The sequence below is a fragment of the Vanacampus margaritifer genome, chromosome 10 (genome assembly GCF_051991255.1).
Source record: "Vanacampus margaritifer isolate UIUO_Vmar chromosome 10, RoL_Vmar_1.0, whole genome shotgun sequence".
Taxonomy (NCBI): Eukaryota; Metazoa; Chordata; class Actinopteri; order Syngnathiformes; family Syngnathidae; genus Vanacampus; species Vanacampus margaritifer.
In genome coordinates this window covers 14,968,775-14,987,549 of record NC_135441.1, presented here as the reverse complement: position 1 = coordinate 14,987,549, position 18,775 = coordinate 14,968,775, and the positions used below count along the sequence as shown (strand labels likewise).

General features: G+C 38.8%; 2 protein-coding genes across 4 annotated transcripts; one reads left to right on the top strand and one right to left on the bottom strand.

Annotated features, from left to right (window-relative positions):
• The first annotated feature begins 3,282 nt into the window (after window positions 1–3,282).
• Window positions 3,283–18,740, top strand: cabp2b (calcium binding protein 2b). 3 transcript variants are annotated; one of them, XM_077578767.1, is made up of 7 exons: window positions 3,283–3,674; window positions 5,654–5,932; window positions 13,902–13,932; window positions 14,029–14,163; window positions 14,270–14,379; window positions 15,575–15,722; window positions 15,823–18,740. In XM_077578767.1, the coding sequence occupies exons 1-7, from the start codon at window positions 3,591–3,593 to the stop codon at window positions 15,846–15,848; spliced, it is 813 nt and encodes a 270-aa protein (XP_077434893.1). In that variant the 5' UTR covers window positions 3,283–3,590; the 3' UTR covers window positions 15,849–18,740. The 3 variants fall into 3 exon arrangements, with proteins under 3 accessions (XP_077434893.1, XP_077434895.1, XP_077434894.1); XM_077578769.1 differs by lacking the exons at window positions 3,283–3,674; window positions 5,654–5,932 and adding an exon at window positions 10,314–11,045; XM_077578768.1 differs by lacking the exons at window positions 3,283–3,674; window positions 5,654–5,932 and adding an exon at window positions 12,508–12,765.
• crybb1l1 (crystallin, beta B1, like 1) lies at window positions 17,009–18,702 on the bottom strand. The gene is made up of 6 exons (XM_077578771.1): window positions 18,619–18,702; window positions 18,407–18,501; window positions 18,224–18,342; window positions 17,993–18,125; window positions 17,762–17,904; window positions 17,009–17,658 (listed from the first exon to the last, which is right to left on the bottom strand). Exons 2-6 carry the CDS (start codon window positions 18,494–18,496, stop codon window positions 17,487–17,489), a joined length of 657 nt encoding a protein of 218 aa, XP_077434897.1. The 5' UTR covers window positions 18,497–18,501; window positions 18,619–18,702; the 3' UTR covers window positions 17,009–17,486.
• Window positions 18,741–18,775: the final 35 nt, after the last annotated feature.

The window sequence follows — 18,775 nt, the reverse complement described above, 5'->3', positions numbered from 1 at the left end:
CAGGGTTTGCTGTTGGACTAAGAACTGAATATACAATACATTTCTAAAACTTGTAATTTTTGAATTTTAGGACTCTTCTTGGTGCAATATGTTCATACACTGGTATGTGTTTTACAATGTTATTCAAATACTTAACTGCACCTAAAGCTTTTAACACCATGTTTTGTGTCATTCTTACAAGTTGTGAATTTCAATTTGAACATTTATTCAATATCCTTGATATCCAGCTTAAGCTTCAAGTACCAGTATAATTCTATTTCTCACAATTACGACAATTCAGCTCACTAGTAGATTAACTGTCTTACTAGTAACTTTTTTTTCCTAGTAAATGCTCAAAAAGCAGTTTGGGGATTAATTTGATCTCCTTGATTGAAGTCCGTGTAATCGTACGCTCTTTGTCCTTACTAGTGTGAAAACTTTGACATACTAGTAGGACAGCAACATGTTACTGCTATGTAATGTACTAATTAACAACAGTGTGCTACCAATACTAGTAACTGTCTATAATTCTATTAGTTAACATTTATTGATTCACTAGTACTTACAAAGTTACTAATAGTGTGCACATTAACTAGTGCACAGTTTCTTCCTCATTATTAACATGTAATTGTCCTACTAGAGTAAAAATGAGTACAATAGTGGAAGAAAAAAAACATTACGAGTGGGCACAGTCATTCGACTAGTGCGCTGAACTGCCTTACTAGTGAGGACATACTAGTACATGTAGCGCAAGTTGGAGATTGAATAAAGCTCAAACAGCTTTCCATGTTTGATTGTTTTTTTCCCCCTACAAGATATGAATTGGTGCTGCTTTGTATATTTTGCTGCTAGACGGCAACCAGAATATAGAATAAGGAGGCACAATGTTTTTTGGTGTTATTGTTATAATGAAGAAGAACCTACCATTTGTAGTACTGTTTCATCCTACAGCTATAAATATCTTATGTCCAAGTTAATCAACTGATTAGATGTCACCTCGTACGTCACCAACACGTACAAAGAGCTTCTTTTACCGTGCCAGTTTGATAAACAACTTTGGTGCTAGTAGAGTCAATTGGATATCTGTCACCTGTAATGCAAACAAATAAATAATGAGAAGAATGTGTCTATTATTCATGGGCTGATTGTAGACTCCTTTTATTGGCCTCCGAGTTAGTCAAAGTGTCCTGATCTCTCATTTGATATCATTGCAGGCCACTTAACACGCAGTAACACAAGCCCTTGCTACTGAATTACATCTGGGTTGATGCTCCCGGTCTCATTCAGCCTTGTCTTTATTCTGATATACGCAAAAGGGATTGGAGAATGCTTTTTTTTCTTCTGTTTCAGCAAATAAAACAAGGTCAATAAAGGCATACAATGTTGAGTATGGTGTGGAAGAACTTGAAAGCCCTGAGCTTCCTTAACCCTATCAAACACAGTGTTTGGGGGAAATTTATCACGGCTCTGCTACCAAGCATGATCAAGCTCTGGTTTTATTTTTTTAATTTATTTTTATTTTATGTATGTATTTATTTATTTTATTTTATTTTTTCTGGAGAGCTCTGGTTTTAAACGGCTGTGTTTTTTCATCATTGTTTTCTGTAAATGTAGCTGTAATTCTGCCTCGGCCCAAGAGTACACCTCGCCCGACTCATGAATAATCAAAAAAGGGCGAGAGATTTAGGCCTCTTTTGTGTACTGACACAAGGTCACTGATTGCTTTATGTGCATATACAGTACATAGAAAACTGATTGCTTAGAGTGGGAGAACATGCACAAAAATATGTTGACATGCTTGGCTTTGTGTGATCTAAAAATAGAGATGAAACATTCACCTGTGTGCACATTGTGCTCAGTGGTGCTTGCGGGCTGAGATTTTGCACGCAAGACCTCTTTGAGGTGATGTGGTTGAGCCCAAACAAATGATTGGATAGCATCTGAGTTTACGTGCAAAAAAAAACATAACAAACACAATAACACCATAGCATCCCTACAGCGTGTCATGTAACAAAATGGATAGCTGACCGAAGCAAATGGGAAATAATCCAATTTGTGTCCCAACAAAGGATTTGGATATGAAAAGAGGATTTGAAGGCAGACAGATGTACAGTAGAGAGAAAGGTGGGAAATGAGATATATAAGGTACAATGAGGATTCGCGTTGTAAAATTCCAGGTGTTTTTGAAATTAATGGTTATTTTTGGGAATAAGTTAGAATAAAGTAGGAATTTACAAATTTGAAGGTTGGCCTTGATAGGAAACTTCAAGTACTGGCCAAGTGAAAATAAATTTTGACGCCGACACAGAGAAGAGTGTTGTTAACAATAATACCAAATTTAAGTATATAAAATTTGTCTTTTTCTCCACAATACAGTGGACTTATCTTCAAACGTTTATTGTATAGGCCTACTTGCGTGAACTATGAGGGGTGTAACAAAAATAATACTAGTTTGAATCAGAAAATCATTTTTAATTTAGATGTGAGTGCAACAAATGCACAAAAGAGGAGTCAAATTGTTACCCTTAAAATATATCAAGATAACGAATCGTCTTTTATCGGAGAGATGCACGCCGCTAGAAAATACAAAGTACATTTAAGCACAATCCCGACTAAAAGCAACAACAGTCCGTGCAAATGCAGTGGTACTTTGACCTAAAAGTTTTTCAAGTTGAGAGGATTTTTTTTGCTTTGTGTTGCAAGCTGAAATTTTAGGTATGAACAAGCTTCTTCTACACCACTGTTTAGTGGAATGGGGGGCGGGGGGGGGGGGGGGGTGTCTAGCACTGTACTTCCATGTGGGCTAGAAAATCGATCTCTTGAATTTTGCCTAGATGTCTGCTTATGACAAAACAAATGTTTTATTTGTGCTTTATTATGATACAGTGCAATTAAATTACCCTCAATTCCCAGTAAATTCCCATACTTTGCATGAAGCGTTCCCAGTTTGTAATATTCCAAAATTCTCAAAGTTAATTTCCAAAGCAAAGTTACTAGAATTTTACTCAAGGTGAAACGACGTTGAAGAAGCAAGTATGAGCAAAAATGGTATACAGAATTTGGATTTTGAGGGTGAAATAACACCACAGTATTATTGTGCAGGTAAAATGAGTGGTCTCCTTAGATGGCCATGTTGAAAAAGGGGAGGCAGTTAAGAAGCGAGGTCAGCTTGCTACAGGTAGAAAAGGCAAGACGTAAAGCACAGGAGGTATAGGGTGTCACCTAAAAGATAGGGTAAGGGTAGAGGTGCAGGAACTTAATCCTGGGGCCAAGACAAAAGCTGATGATAAAAAGCCACGAAGAGAGAAATTTGCACAGAAGAAAAGCGGAGCAGCGGAGGAAGCACCCGGCTCGGGAAAAAGCTCATAGGATGAAAGATGGACAAACATTTGGATTTGAGCTTGAGAGATTTGAAGAAACTGTTGAGAGAAAACCACATGTTTACTGACCTTTTTTTCAACTGACTTTGTGCTGGATTTTTTGCACTTAAAAAATAAAAATAGAGCAGAGAGCGGCTAAGAGCGACAAGACAGGGAGGGGGAGGGCACGAGGAAGAGAAAGAGAGAGAGAGAGGGTGCGTGCGTGCGTGCGTGCGCCTGTGTCACATCGAGATGTTCATGATCATTCGAGAGTCGACGGCTGCGGGAGGCGGTGCTGCAGCTATGAGTGTGCCACAGGAGAGGACCGCCAAACAGGTGTGTGTTTATTCCATATCCTCTATATACACAATCACTGAATGTTAAGTTTGTTGGACTGGGGACATTTTTTATTTGCTATCTAAATAGTTTAGTTTAGGTTGTTTTATTTTATTTGTACAGTACCTTATTTCAAACCTGGCCGGGATGGAATGTTATGCCTACAAATAATAATAATAATAATAATAATAATAATAATAATAATAATAATAATAATAATAATAATAATAATAATAATAATACTTGAGCACTATTAGAAATTAGAACTGGATGGATGTATTAACTATTGTATTAAAGATAATAGATTTTTAAAAATATATTTACGTACAGTAATTTCTGGACTATAAGCTACTTTTTTCACTTGCATTCGTCCCTGCGGTTAACACAAAGCTGCGGCTTATCCATCAGATCACAAGGGGGCGCACTATAAAGGAAGCGCAAGAGCGTCAGGCAGAGAATAACAAACCAAGTGAGCCCAAATACAGTAGGAGAGACAGAATGAGAGCGAGACAATTTGCGCCCTCATTATGGAAAAGAAAGTAGCGGGATCCCAGTGCGGTAACATAAAAACACCTGTGTCTTACAGTCGGGTGCGGCTTATGTGTAACAAACTCGAGTAGTCCCCAAATTTAGCTAGCGCGGCTTATAGTCAGGTGCGCCTTGTAGTCCAGAAATTACTGTATATAGAACTGCACTACACAAATTTAAGTGGTGTTTTTAGCATTTATTACATCTCATGTTGCTAAAAAAGATGACCAAAATATTCTGTATTATGATGCCTTGCTGTTATGCATCAAATACAATCTTAAAGAATAACAACCAACATATTTGAAATGATACATTTCTGACAGTCAATGAAAACTTTTCTTTGTAAAAGGCTGGCGGATGTATTTATTATTATTTATGTATTTAAAATTGTTTTATTTTACAAATGATTGTGTTGGATCTCATTAGATTAGAACAAGTCTGCAATTCTACTGGAATCAAATCACCACTTCAAAGAGCAGCAGCAGAACTGTATTTACTATATTTACATTTACCGCTAAAACAAAAGCAATCTAAACTGAGTTGGCCTTGACGCGGAGCAAAAAGTGGAGCAAACACATCATGAATCATGCTGTTTATTAGTACCTTGTGAATAGAAATGTTGTTGTTATTAATTTATACTATAAATTACATATATAATGAATAAAATATTTTCTTTTTTGGTCCCTTAAAGCTGCTGAACGCAGAAAATTCAATTTCAAATAGCTCCTGCCACCTGTGGCCGAAAAATGAAACCGCACACACACTTCTTCACGTGCAAAAGGCGCTCATGACGTCACATACGCAGGCAGAGGGTGGGAAATTCGAACCTGAATCCAGTCTTAAAACTATTGGCATGAATGAGCCTTGCAGGAGTGCTCATTGTGAACAGCTTAAGTGTTAATCTTTTACTTAGAAGATGTTTCAGACATAAATGATCAAATAAAAAAGCTATTGTTAATTGTTACAAAGTGTAGCTTTAACATTTAATTACACAGAGAACATTAGATTTTTTTACAATCTTTTGTACTCATTTACCATTTAGTATTTGTTGAACTTTACAAAAGAGGGAAAAAACGGGGGGGAAAGGCAAACAACGGCTATTTTTTTGTTTTGTTTTGGTCAATTTTTGGGGACAGGGAATTCTGACCGAGATTATCTTTGTTTTATGTTGTAATGTGTTAACGTGAAAGTAAAATTTTAAAAGAGCTAACATCAGCTGATACATTTGTTGCAGGCAAACTTCGCGGGTAGAATCAAATGTTAATCTTAGTATACTGTATGCTGAGGCCTCTAAAAAACAACAACAATGGGCTGCAATTGAGTCCCCAAGCATAAGTTTGGACATCTCTGAATTAGTGTGTGTGAATACGGTATCTGATTAGAAATGAAAAGCAAAAGTAAAGGTTGAGTGTGTGGGAGTGTGACCTCGCCAACCGCTTTTCTCACCACAGGTGCAGGCTGCCATCAAAAAGAAGGTCAAGAAGCAGAGGAAGCGCACCAGCGAGCAGGGAGGCGACATCACAGCAGAAATCCAAGAGTCCACACCGCAACCCGGCGACCATCACAGAGGCGTCCACCTCGCCAAGACGGCCTCCGAGAACGGGCGGACGCTGGAGGAGAGACTGGAGGAGATGATGGAGGGAGCGCAGAGGAAAGACTGTGTCAGCGAGGAGGTGGAGGAGTTGAAGCCTGTCGACCTGCTGCCCATCGTGGACTCTGTGTTTGGACAGGTAGCAAAATGTCAGCTGTGATGTGTGTCGCTAGCAAAAATGACTACATTTCTATGTATTAGCTTGGACTCTGTTATGGCATCTTAGGGTGTTACAGTAAGAGCACAAAAAAAATCTTCTTATTTTTTTCAGCAAATAACTGAGGTAGGTTCCATAAAAAAACACAAATATGTCAAATATGTGAATATTTAACCGTGAATAGGTTCCCTAGGTCTTTTCCACCAGCCTGTAAGGCCCTTTAATAAGGCCACTGTACTGTACTTGAAGCTCATGTTTGCAGTGAGGAATCCCACAAAAAAGGTCCTAGTGTTTACATACTTTTTGCATCGCGCATCGCTCTGTCTATTTAGAACCACACATTATGTAAACGTCTATTTGAGGGTAAAAAGAACATTGGAGAGGCCAGCTGGCTACTATAGTGACAAATAGGGACAGGCGGTCCCAGGGGGTACAAAGTCAAAAGAGCAGAGCTAAACGAGTAGGGGAAGGGGAGTGACGGCGAAGGTGCTCTTTGCTACTCCGTTTTTTTTTTCATCTTAAATATATTTAAAGGGATCTTCAAGCACTTTAATGTGGACTTTTTCCATTACAATGACCTCTTGACAGCTTGACCATTTAGGAATTTGAATCAACTTTCAAAATCAAAAATCGAACAGCTCACTGGGGTTGTCGAAGAAGTCAAAAATTAATCACTAATAACATTTACGTGCATAACATTACCCGTGTAATCGACTGAATAATCGATGGGATAATCGATTCTAAAAAGATTCATTTGTGACAGCCCTAAAGTGTACGGTTCATATTAGAGAAAATGCTGAGAATCAGCACCATCTGCTGGTTCAAGAAGGTCATTGACCCTATATTGGTTCATGCATTAAACCATCCATCGTCATACATTTCTCCCCCATCTCACAAAAAGCTGCATTTAACTCATTCACTGCCATTGACAGCTATAGACATCAAAAATTAATTTGAACTATTTTTATTAGTTTAACATTTTTTTTTAATTTTTTTTAAACAAGAGTATGAAAACTTAGATTTTTTTGTACATTTAGAACAGATATAAAATTTGTGATTAATCGTAAGTTAACTAGTGAAGTGATGCGATTAATTACGATTACAAGTTTTAATCACCTGATACCCGTAATTTTTAATAACCTTGTCTTTAAAAAAATAATATTTTTTATTTTTAATAATGTTTTTTTAAAGAATAAATATTAAAATATTAGGGTCGTAGGGCGATTGCAATTTTTAAATGTAATTAATCGCATGACTTCACTAGTTAACTCCCGATTAATCCCAAATGTTATATCTGTTCAAATACCAAAAAAAATTCTAGGTTTTTATACTTTTGTTAACAAAAGTGGGAAAAATGTTAAACTAGAAATAGTTAAAATGAATTTTGGATGTCTATAGCCGTCAATGGCAGTGAATGAGTTAATATGGCAACATCCACTATATTCCACCTCATTTAACTTAAGTGCATTGCAGCAGCTTCAACGTTGAGGATGAGATAGCGTGTGTTGGAGAGGATTTAAGCTCCTTTACTTTAGGAAACATCAGGAAAGTGTAATCTGTAACAGATAGTGCCATGCTCAACCAGAGATATGATGATACAGCCATAACCCGGCAGAGATTGCATCTCATGTCACTCACAGGATGACACAAGAGAAGCTAGAGATGCGAAAGAGGGCCGCCCCATAACATATACGTCTACATATTGCATCTGTCGGCGTCGGCTCAGGAAAAAAGGGATCATGGTGTTCGAAGCTATAGAAATAAAATCAGAGGAGATTAAGATAGCGCTTCGGCCTGTGAGTCATTCTGATTCCCTTTGAGGATGTAACATGCTCACGTCAGCAGGAAATCTCCAGAAAAAGAACAACTGCTGACGTCAGTTGTGATGCGGCACGTCCAGAAATAAGAGAGTGAGAGAGTGACAGCACAATCAGGAAGGAGTGGAAAGAAACGAGTGTCTCTATTTAATTAGGAGCTCATTTCCTGCCTGATGGACCCTCAGCCCACACAAAAGTGAGCTCAAGTCTTAAATGCTGCCAGCAAACGTTGCGCAACTCCAGCAAAATGGATGTTCTTGCTTGACCATTTTTCTAAGAATACCACCTTTCTCTTACTTTGATATAATGTCAATTCATTTGAATCAGAAAAGTAGAGAACGCAACAGCGTGTTTTTTCTACAAAAAGAGAAAAGCAAGCATATGAAGCAATTAAGCAAGCATCTTCAGATGCTAATAAATTAGCGAGAGACTAACATGAGATATTAAAGGGGTCAAATAATAATCAGCCATTTCAAGTTCCCCTGCACATAAAATAACTACATACAGTAAATAAAACTGACTTCACACCTGCATCCTTTGCTCATTCCTCATCCTCGTCTTTTATTTTCTTTCAAAATTGCAGACCTGATTGCTTTGACCTTTTCTTCTCCATAATTCTGACAAAGTGTAACTTTCATTTTCCCATCTTTTCCCCAAGACCCCCACCCCACTTTGCATATTTTCTATTCAGTGAACAAGGAAGCACAAATTACCCATAACAATGTCAGTACCGCTAATTGCCATGCCATGCCAATACACAATTGAAAAACATAACCAATGCCGCCTTGTGTGTGACCACACGTGACACGCATGCTAGAAAGATAGAAATTTCTCTCTATTAGCTTGATGAGCTTTTGAAATTTCACTTATGCAATAAACTTCGCCCATAACCAAACACATTTGATTCATTGTAAAACTTGCAGCAGACACAAAGTACTGTCAAAGTGGGGCCAGTTAATTAAATAAACAAGATTATATCACGACTACATAATTAGTATCAAGTACCATGGAATCCATCCGCCCCTCATCCCTTAAACCTTGCACCGTCAATCTCTGGCTGACAGCTTTTGTTCGAGGACACCAGTTGCTGAACATTTGACACCAGATCAGTACCCAACGCACACACACACACACACACACACACGCACACACACACACATACAAACAAACCTAATTTACATGATGAATTGAAATGTGATGAGGGAACTGATCTGCTAATTAATCAGTCATAATGGTATCAGTATAGCTGCTGGTGCCAGTTAGTCTCATGTTCATCTGGGTGAGGCCGTGACGATTCCAGTTGTTGATCGACCAATGTGAAATGACTAATACAGCGTAACCCCCGCACCGCAGGAAATAATGTAAAGTAACTTAACTGATTTCCGACTCATAACTGTCACGCAACTGTGAAGAGACGTTAAGCACTGTATATTTAAAACTAAAATGAAGAAGAAAAAGCATGAGGACATGCAAACTCCATACGGGAAGACAAAAGCAGTTTCGAACCCAGAATCTCAGAACATAACATATACCATAATATAATACCATTTCCAATTCACAATGTGACTGAGTAGGAACTGAATACAAGCTGTCTGCACCAAAGTCAGGCAAGACTGTAACACCATCTGTGCCTGGTATATTACATTCATATTTATTTAAGCGATATAGAGAATGGATGGATAATAATTTTCAAAATATATTTTTGCTATTCATTTAAAAAAAAAGAGGGTGTGGGTTGTTAGACATTATTAACATTTTAATTCTTTATTTTATATATTAACCATGTTGAAATGTTTTATAGATGTAGAGTAGGTGAAATAGTGTTGAACTCAGTATAATTTGACCTTAACCTTGTTTTCATCTAAAATTCCTTCTCAGTGTTCTGTGCGAAAACACATTCTGTTTGTGAGAACATATTCTGCTTCGAAATAGCACACACACACCCACACACACACCCACACACACACCACTGACTCTGTTCGCATCATCACTCACGGCCACTCTAGATTTTGTTTTGGGAAAAGTGCCCTGAGAGTATATTTTGTCTAGAGATCAACACAGCTGCAACTCTGTTATATAACACATTTACTTATTCATGATGGGAGGAGAAATAGGTGTGGTCCTACTGATTTGGATTCTTTAAAAGCTGGATTCCGCAAAAGAGGGGACACATGGGAACTTTTTAAATTCCACCTTTTACGTGATGTAAATTGTTGCCGTGACCGGAGAATTCTCTGTTTAATAAATCATCCTTGCAAGGTGTTTTTTCTTACAAGAAATCTGTCTTCAAAATTTTGGAACACGCAAAAGACGACAAAAAATTAGCCTCTTTCAGGGTAAGGATAAATGAAAGCGAGCCATCCTTTTGACCATGTCCTAGCTAATGACAAATTTTGTTTCTGGCGTCCTTTAGTGGCAACAATTGCAATCAGCAGTCCAAAATCGGAAGAAAAAAAATTATATTCATGTTTCAACCCTCCTGTTCATTTTGATCCTTTTTCTCACATACATTCATCATCCACCACAATTGTTTCCAGACTGAGGACTGGATGCAAATTACTTGCAGGTTTAGTTTACTGAACCAACCTGCTGCACCAGTTGTCAATTACATGATGCCAAAATTGTGTCAGTAATTGCAATGAAAAAGAAAAGAGATGTAAAGTTTTTTTTTTTCAATTTTGCCTCGTACCCTTTCCTCTCTTCATTTCATCATCACACCCTCTTTTTTAATCTGATAGAGCGGCGATTAATCCCCTTCTGTTTTTGCCCTGTTAATTCTCCTCCTAAAAGTGGTATTGCTGCGGATGAAGTCATCTGGGTGCTGATACGACATGTGTGAGATTGATGGGGAGAAGAGAGATTACAGTAGTTGATGAGTGTCAAAAGAGAAGTAGGGATGCAGCACTCAAGTGAAGCGTTCAGTTGACGTTTGGGTTTAGAGCGGCTAGTTTGGTTTATGTGTGGCGATGACACTTTGGGATAGGTAAAGGTGGGCGGAGTCAGTTGGCCTTGCGAATAGTGGCATAGAATAGAGGCGCTTCTCATCACTTTGTGGCATCTCATCACAACACGGGGGAATATTCAGAGGTTTTTTCCCCCCACAGTGGAGTAGCTGGATTTTTTTTTTAGAAGAGCAGCTAGTGGGGAAACCAAAAGGAAGAAAGTAAGGGGGCACTTGAGAGAAAGTGTTTCATAAAAGAAGAAGAGGCACAAATAGGTTGCGAGGTTGGGTGATGGGCAACTGCACCAAATCATCCATGAAAGAAAAAATGGGGAAGGTAAGAACTTAAGCAGTGTGTTATAATTGGCAAACATTGACAGTTAACAGCGTAAAAAGGATTTTGTAATATTATATTAAGAAATGCATGGCGGGAAGTAATGGCCCAGCAGTTGCATGTTCACCATCCCTTTTAAGAAATTTACCATTATGATCCCGGACATGTAATGAGTAGCATAAGCCTGACAAGAAAATTTGTATATTGCTGTATCAGCAATTGGCTATTCAAATTTTCAATTTTCCAGAATCCGATTTTTCATTAGTATTCCAAACGCAGTGCAACTTTTGACTGTAATTGAGACACAAGATAAGATTTTCAGATGCATGAGGAGCATCCACTCATAAAAGTGAGGGCAAAGCCTCAAAGACCCAAATGGCTGAATGGGATCAATTGGGTCACCGACAAAAGTGGTATTGATTGGCTAGCTAGCAGGGACACTATTTAGCAAAGGGCCAGTTTGTGGTCATAAATGAAAGGATAGATATTATGTAAAATTGGCTTTGAATTGTTTGGACATAAATAGTTGGGTTCAAATCAAGTATGAAATTAAATAATTTCCAAGCGAAGATCTCTGTTGCGTCAAAGCCCAGCAGATCTTAGCATACATTAGCATTAGCTAGCATTACCAGCATTAGTTCCTTATAAGCATCTCATTATTAAATATTTGGTGAAGTTGTCAACGTGGGGGTTCGGGAGTATTTCTGTTCTGCGCTGTTCGGGAGTAAAAAGTGCCTAGTTTGGAGTAGTTTGGAGCATTTGGAAATTTGGCGACGGGCTCAGCTGGGGAACTGTGAAGTCATTTTAGGTCAACAGCAAGTAGCAAAATGGCCGCCCGCTAAAAATGTGTAGATTTTGTTGCTTAACCATGTTTAGACTAGTGGGGCTGCAGAGAAGATATTATTGTAAAGAAAACATTTGACTTCCCTTTTAATTATTGATCCTTGTGGTATTTTGTCAAAAGTAAGTCATAGTCACAGTATGTAGTGAAGACTAGCTGCAGCGATTAATCAAATAACTCAAATAATTTGATTTATTAAAAAAAAAAGGTTGAAGTTAAATCTCGGTCTCAAAGCTTCACAGACATCATTTTTCGCAAACCAGGAAGAAAGAGTCTGCAGGTGCCGCCTTTTAAAGCCATAACCACTCAAAGTCGCAGATACTACAGTAAAACATAAGGATGACAAAAATAACACCTGAACCTCACATGCACATTATTGTGTTCAAAAATACAAAATCATCAATTAATTGATGGAATAATCGATATAAAACTAGCTCATAAGAATATTTGATAGCTGCGGCTCTAATTGAAACACTTTTCAATTGTCTCCTTTAATAATTGCTGAGACCTTACAGTGGTTTGAGCTGAAAAGGTTCGAGACAAGTCACTTCTATCAAATAGAAACTCTTAAAAAGCTTCTGTGGAATGAAAACTTCCATGAAATATGTTTTTATGATTAAAGTGTTAGCAAATATGGCTGACTAAAGACAAGGCTAACAACCTGGTCTGCCTCTAAAGGGGGTGTCAGATGAGTCCCAGGGGGGTGAAGTGAGGGAACTCCGGGGTGCGCAACAGCAGGAAGAGGAAGAAGATGAAGACAAGGAAGTGAAAGAGGAGATGTTCAAGGATCCTTTCAGGACGTTGGTGAAGAACAGCAACATACTGCACAACATCGCAGGCCCCGCCTGCGTCTTCCTCAAGCGAGGCTTTTTGCTGACACTCGTACGTAACAAGCTGCGAACCCTCCCACCATCCCTGCTCATCTTCATCCCTCCATCACGGCCGACATCTACCGCATCACTGCTTCGGGGTCGATCGTTTGGCTCTTACGGATGAATGATTGGCTTTTAATTGCGTGGGGTGACGCGGGCTGCCCTTCATGTGTTGTGGTGCACAACTGTTGACCCACTTCACAGTTGATTCTCCATTACAAGAACAGCCATTTATCTGTTTTCTATTGTGATTGTGCTCATTTGGGTCGCGGCCTATCCCAACTAACTAGCAACACCCTGTAGCATCTATAGGCAATTCTAAAACCTTTTGGATGGGTGCCATTTAATTTATTTTTTCATTTCTTTTGGCCTCCTAACAATATGGTGTATTTTCAGTCAAATTCATTTCTATTATTCCTTTTATTTTTGAGTCATTTTCAGCAATGAGTGTTTACAGTATTGAGAGATTTAGTTTGTGTTGCACAGGTTTTATGCAATTTTGGAAAATACTTTATTGCCTACTGAATTTAGCATGACACTAACAAAAGGGGGGAAATATTTCACCCAAGAAAGCAGAGTTAAAAAGAGATGATGGGATTTGTGTGTTTTTTAGGTTTTTCTTAGCCATAAATTATAACAAATGAAATTATTAAAGTTTTTTTTTTAATTGAACTACTGAAATAAATCAAGTTTTCCAAAGACATTCACATTTATTAAGATGCAGTTTTATCTTCTTATGTCTTATACAAAATTGTAAACTAAATAATAATAAGCTTGCTCATTTAGTTCAGTTCTACTCAAACGCCAACTAAATGAGTATATCGTTCTTATCTGGTGTATTAAAATTAAGAATTATCTTTATAAACGTGGATGTATTATTATTATTATTATTATTATTATTATTATTATTATTATTATTATTAGACTTGTCAATGTTGATGCTGGTAAATGTAAATCAGATTCAAAATACAGACCAATGTAGGCACTCCATTTATGGTCAGTGTCATCTCTTCTTTAATACGTCCTCACACATCATAAAAAGTTTTGTCTTAAATGTGATTCATATAAACCTGCTCATGACATTGTTGAATGAGTAAGAGATAGTAAAACATTTTCATTTTCATCATTCCCATTTGTTTTCAACAGGACCGAGAGTTGAGACCAGAAGAGATGGACGGTGAGATGTTTTTTTTTTCTTTTTTACTACATTTTACCTTCTCCATCAAACGGAACAACATAGCTTACTTTCACTTTTTATCGTGTGTGTCTTCAGAGCTCCGTGAAGCCTTTTTGGAGTTTGATAAGAATAAGGACGGTTACATCAGCCATAAAGACCTGGGGGAGTGCATGAGGACCATGGGATACATGCCCACTGAGATGGAGCTCATAGAATTGAGTCAGCAAATTTGTGAGTAGACCACAGGCTCATCAGATTATTCTTTATTTCTTTTTTTCGTTTCTTTTTTTTTTTAACCAAGCCTAAAAATGCCAAACGTGTCTACTCTGTCCTGCAGGTGGAGGCAAAGTGGACTTTGAGGATTTTGTGGAGCTGATGGGACCCAAAATGTTGGCAGAGACTGCAGACATGATTGGAGTGAAAGAACTACGTGATGCATTCAAAGAGGTCTGGATATTCAGCTACCGGTACTCTGATCATAATCGCGGTGGATCAATTTTGGCTATTAATGACCCTGGATATTCACTGTTTGTAATTCACAAATTCGCCTATTTGCGATTTTTTTTTCTGGGAACCTATACTCAGTTGTTTGCTGAAAAAAGCGTTTTGCCAAAATCTTTTTTTCGGTGGCTTCAATTACCGTATTTGTGGATTTTCATAAATCTGTAGCTGTGGGAACATTAACAGAATTCCAGTTCTTGTCACTTAGCTACAGCCTTAAACAGTGTATTGTAGCAAGTTAGCAACCTGTGGGTCACGGGTTGGGTAGTTTCCAATAGTCTGGACGTGCCATGAAGGCATTACAGACTTTTGCATTTGAAAACTGTTGATTAAAAAGAGCTGTTAGCTCCATACTTGGCCTGACTATTTCACCAACGCTACAGTATTATTAATTTCTAACTGTCTCAATAAAACAAGGCAGTTAATTACTGTAACACTTGAAATGAAATATGTTGTGCCCTAGAAAGAATGTAAAAGTGTTTTTAATCACCCATAAGGCAGCAGATAAAGTTGCATGATGGATGAATCGTTCTTCCATAGACCTGTAACACAAAATTAATATAGCTTAGTTCACATTAATGTGTGTTCTTTAAGCTACCCACAAACACAATATACTATTACATCAATGTATGTAGTATAACTATTAACTTATGAGAGTAATTGGCTAATTAACACTATGCTAATAATTTTACATTTAAAACGAAATGATAACTGTTATGCTATTGTGTTAGCAGCTAACATAACCATCACTTTCCCTTATCTATATGATAGCGTATTGTGGAACTTCAAGTTTTTCTCATGTTTCACATGAAGCGGATTTCATACTTACAAGCATATGATTTAAAAGCTTCAGCAAGGAAAAGGAGAGAACATTTTGGAGCAACAGCTATTTCTTTTTAAAACACTTCAGAAGTGGAACTACGGCAAGGCTGCTGGGACAAACATATGAGAAGTGACACTGGAAAGGAAAATATACTTTTAATGTAATTCAAATACAGGCCCATTGTTTTGTTTGGTTAATTGTCAGTGTTGAAGTTAAAATGACTCTTTTTTTCTTTTCTTTTCTTTTTTTTTTTTTTTTAATGCTGAGACAGATTTCCCACCATAAGTGATGCAGTTGTCATTCTCTCTTTGGTCGCAGTTTGACTCCAATGGTGACGGTCAGATCAGTTTAACGGAGTTACGTGAGGCAATGAAGAAACTAATGGGCGAACAAGTGACCAACAGAGAAATAAACGAGATTCTCAGAGACGTCGACCTCAATGGAGACGGTTTGGTGGACTTTGAGGGTGAGTGCTGATTCCTATTTATATACAGTATTTGCCTTTTCACTGTGTCATGATTCACGAAACGCTAAACGTTTATTTTCCCCTTATCTCTTTCTTTCAGAGTTTGTGAGAATGATGTCGCGGTGACGTGGACCACTTGGGCATTTATTGAACAGACAAGAAACCACATATTCTTTGTCTGCAGCTGTAATATTTTATACAGTATTTATATAAAAATTTATATACGTTTAATTTAAAAAAAAATCACATATAATATGACGTTAATTGTATGACAAACTTTAAAGACATGGAACATGCCGTATATGGGGAAAAGTGTTGGAACATACTTTTTTTTTCTTTCTTTTTTAAATATCTGGTTCCCAAAGGCATGCTTGGATGAGTTTGGTGTGAAAGAACTTGAGATCTTGGATAAACAAGTACAGATATTGTGAGAAAATGCATCCATCGACCCACGCATTAAATAAAACCTTCTTCTTCTTCTTTTTTTTTTAAATTTTAATATATACATATATATATATATATATATATATATATTTATTTATTTATTTTTTCCCCTTCTATGGTGTGTAATGGCCAGCCGGCCTATATACTGTAGTGTCTGACCACAGTCAAGGCAACATTGCTGACTTTCTGAAGGTGTTTTTTATACAGCAAATTTTCGAGTGTAATTTTGTGTTTTTAAAACTCTAATAAACAACAACACATCTATGTGTAAAAAAAAAATGCTGCCATTGTAATTTTACACACATAATTATCTTTTTACTGTAACAGACTAACATTTGATGTTAAATCGTATGATTAGGATCGCGCATATCAGGCAAATCATTGTTTCAATAAGACGCAATGTGCTTCCAAATTCGGTAGACGAGACTTGTAACTTGAAAATTAAGATGTGTATGTACGTCGAGCGCAATGGCACTTGAATATGAAAATAGGGCCCCAAGTGTTTACAAACAGCAGCCCTCTCTTCTTTATTGCCAAAAACACTTACGTCAGTTTTGTTTTGGCTTAGCTCAGGGGCAACACTGGTCCAAGTAAGCCGCATTCCCCCATGTTGTAGATGACTCCCTCCTCAAACACAGGTGAGGATCATTATCAGGCTTCTCCAAATCTTGCTGATGAGCTGATCATTTGAATCACCTGTTTTGGAGGAGGGGTGACATCTAAAACAACACAGGACCAGGGATACCCCTGGTTTCATCCAGTTGTTATTTTGCTTTAGGCAGTGAAGCACGTTAATTGAACTGCTGTCATTTGTAGAAATATATAAGTCACCTGACAACATCTTTGAAACAAAATCTTTTTTTTATTGAAAACTTGGCCAGGAATCTGTACATCAGAGAGTGTGTGCAATTCACAGGAACCATAGCAGGAGGTGCTAAAGACTCAGTTTCCCATGGCACGTTGTACCCTGAACCACAAAGCTTGTGTAAAACGGCAATATGTGTCTTGTTCCTTCTTCAGAGCTTTGAAAGAGAATAAAGATGGGGGCTAAAAAAATTAAAAAAAAAAAAAAAGAAAAGAGAGAGAAAGGGGGAAAACTAAGCTCAGCCCATAGGGGAGAAAGAGAAAAATGGACAGTGAGGAATGGAGGTCCTTTCCACGAGATGAGGTCCAGGTCTAGAAGATCCTCACCCTTCCCCCTCGCTGCCTTTCGGCCGTTAAAGGTGGTCAGGTAAGGCCTCAGACATCTCTCCCCCTTCCCCTCTTCTTGCGCCCCTCTCCCTCACTTCCGCTCTTTCTCTTTCTCTCCTTCCCCGAGCCTCACTTGCTGGCCAAGGTGTAGCAGCCTTGTTGGTGCCACTGCATGTCGCGGATCCGGCGCACGGACTGCAGCTGAGGGGTGCGGGCGCCGTACTCGTTGAAGTGCCTGTAGTCGCCCTTTTCCAGCAGGTACTGGCTGCCACGGTAACCGGGGAACTGATATCCCACGAAGCTGAGTAAGGGAAAAAAAATAAAAATAAAAAATATTATTAATATTATTTTTTCTGGAAAACAACAAATAAGTGAAGAATGGAAAAACAACAGCCGGTTCTCACGTTCCGCAGCTGACGATGATGCTGCCCACTCTGTCGGTGAAGCCGTAAGAGAACAGGCTGGGGACGTCGTCATCCATGATCTCCATCTTGCGACCTTTGAACTCTCCCACCTCGTGCAGGCAGATCTTGTGCTTATCAGGGTCCTGTTGGGAAAGAACCAAAGGAGCTTAGTATTGGTTGCTTACCGAGAAGGAGGACCCAAGAAGTGAGGGATTTTGTTGTTGTTGTTACCATTTTAACAGGCCTGAAGGACAGCAGGTAGTCGTTCTTCTGACAGTTGCTCCAGGAGTCCCAGCGGGGATACTCACCCTTCTCCAGGATGTACATCTCGCCACAAAGGTTTATCTGCTCAAAGCCCACGAAGCTGCCAATCAAACGGCATTATGTAGCAACAATGCAAACGCACAAGTTGATAAAGACGGCGATGGGGGGGAGGTGTGTCTGGGGGGGGGGGGCACTTACGGGCCGCTTTCAACCCGAAGGGAGCGCACACGTTCCATGCCCAGCTCGCAGATGTTCATCACTTCGCTGCTGATCTCTATCATGCGGCCTTGGAAGTTCTCCTGGTCGAACACCAACATCTAGAGGGAAAAGGCAACGTTTTTCAGTTTGGACTGGAGAACTTCATGCGAGCGGGACCTTCACCTTGTAGGACGTCAGGCCGATCTCGGACTTCTTGCTCTGAGCGGCCTTCCCGTCAGTCTGGGAAGAGGACTTGGATTTGTCACTAGACATGATTGCTGGGTCAGAAAAGAAGGGACTATGTTACATCACATAATCCAATTTGTCAAAGCCACCATTTTGTATCCACACACCAAGCACTTGCGGTGTGTGTGTACTGTGCGTGCGCGCCTTACCTGATGCTTACAACGAGCCTCACTCAAAGAGTGTGAGCGGGCCGGGTGCACCCCTCCCTTTTATACGCTGGCGCCCACAGGAGAGGGATTAAGGCGAGAGAAACGAATCTGCTGAGGTCAGAGACGTGACACAAAAGAAAAGACCACATCATCAGTG

Bases quoted from the DNA above. Each gene is read 5' to 3' on its own strand.
- cabp2b (XM_077578767.1), top strand. From the start codon at position 3,591: ATGTTCATGATCATTCGAGAGTCGACGGCTGCGGGAGGCGGTGCTGCA. The intron at 3,675-5,653 runs GTGTGTGTTTAT...TTCTCACCACAG, and splicing joins AGGAGAGGACCGCCAAACAG to GTGCAGGCTGCCATCAAAAA. The intron at 5,933-13,901 runs GTAGCAAAATGT...TGTTTTCAACAG, and splicing joins TGGACTCTGTGTTTGGACAG to GACCGAGAGTTGAGACCAGA.
- crybb1l1 (XM_077578771.1), bottom strand. From the start codon at position 18,496: ATGTCTAGTGACAAATCCAAGTCCTCTTCCCAGACTGACGGGAAGGCC. The intron at 18,343-18,406 runs GTGAAGGTCCCG...TTTTCCCTCTAG, and splicing joins TCGGCCTGACGTCCTACAAG to ATGTTGGTGTTCGACCAGGA. The intron at 17,905-17,992 runs GTAACAACAACA...CTTTCCCAACAG, and splicing joins CCTTCAGGCCTGTTAAAATG to GACCCTGATAAGCACAAGAT.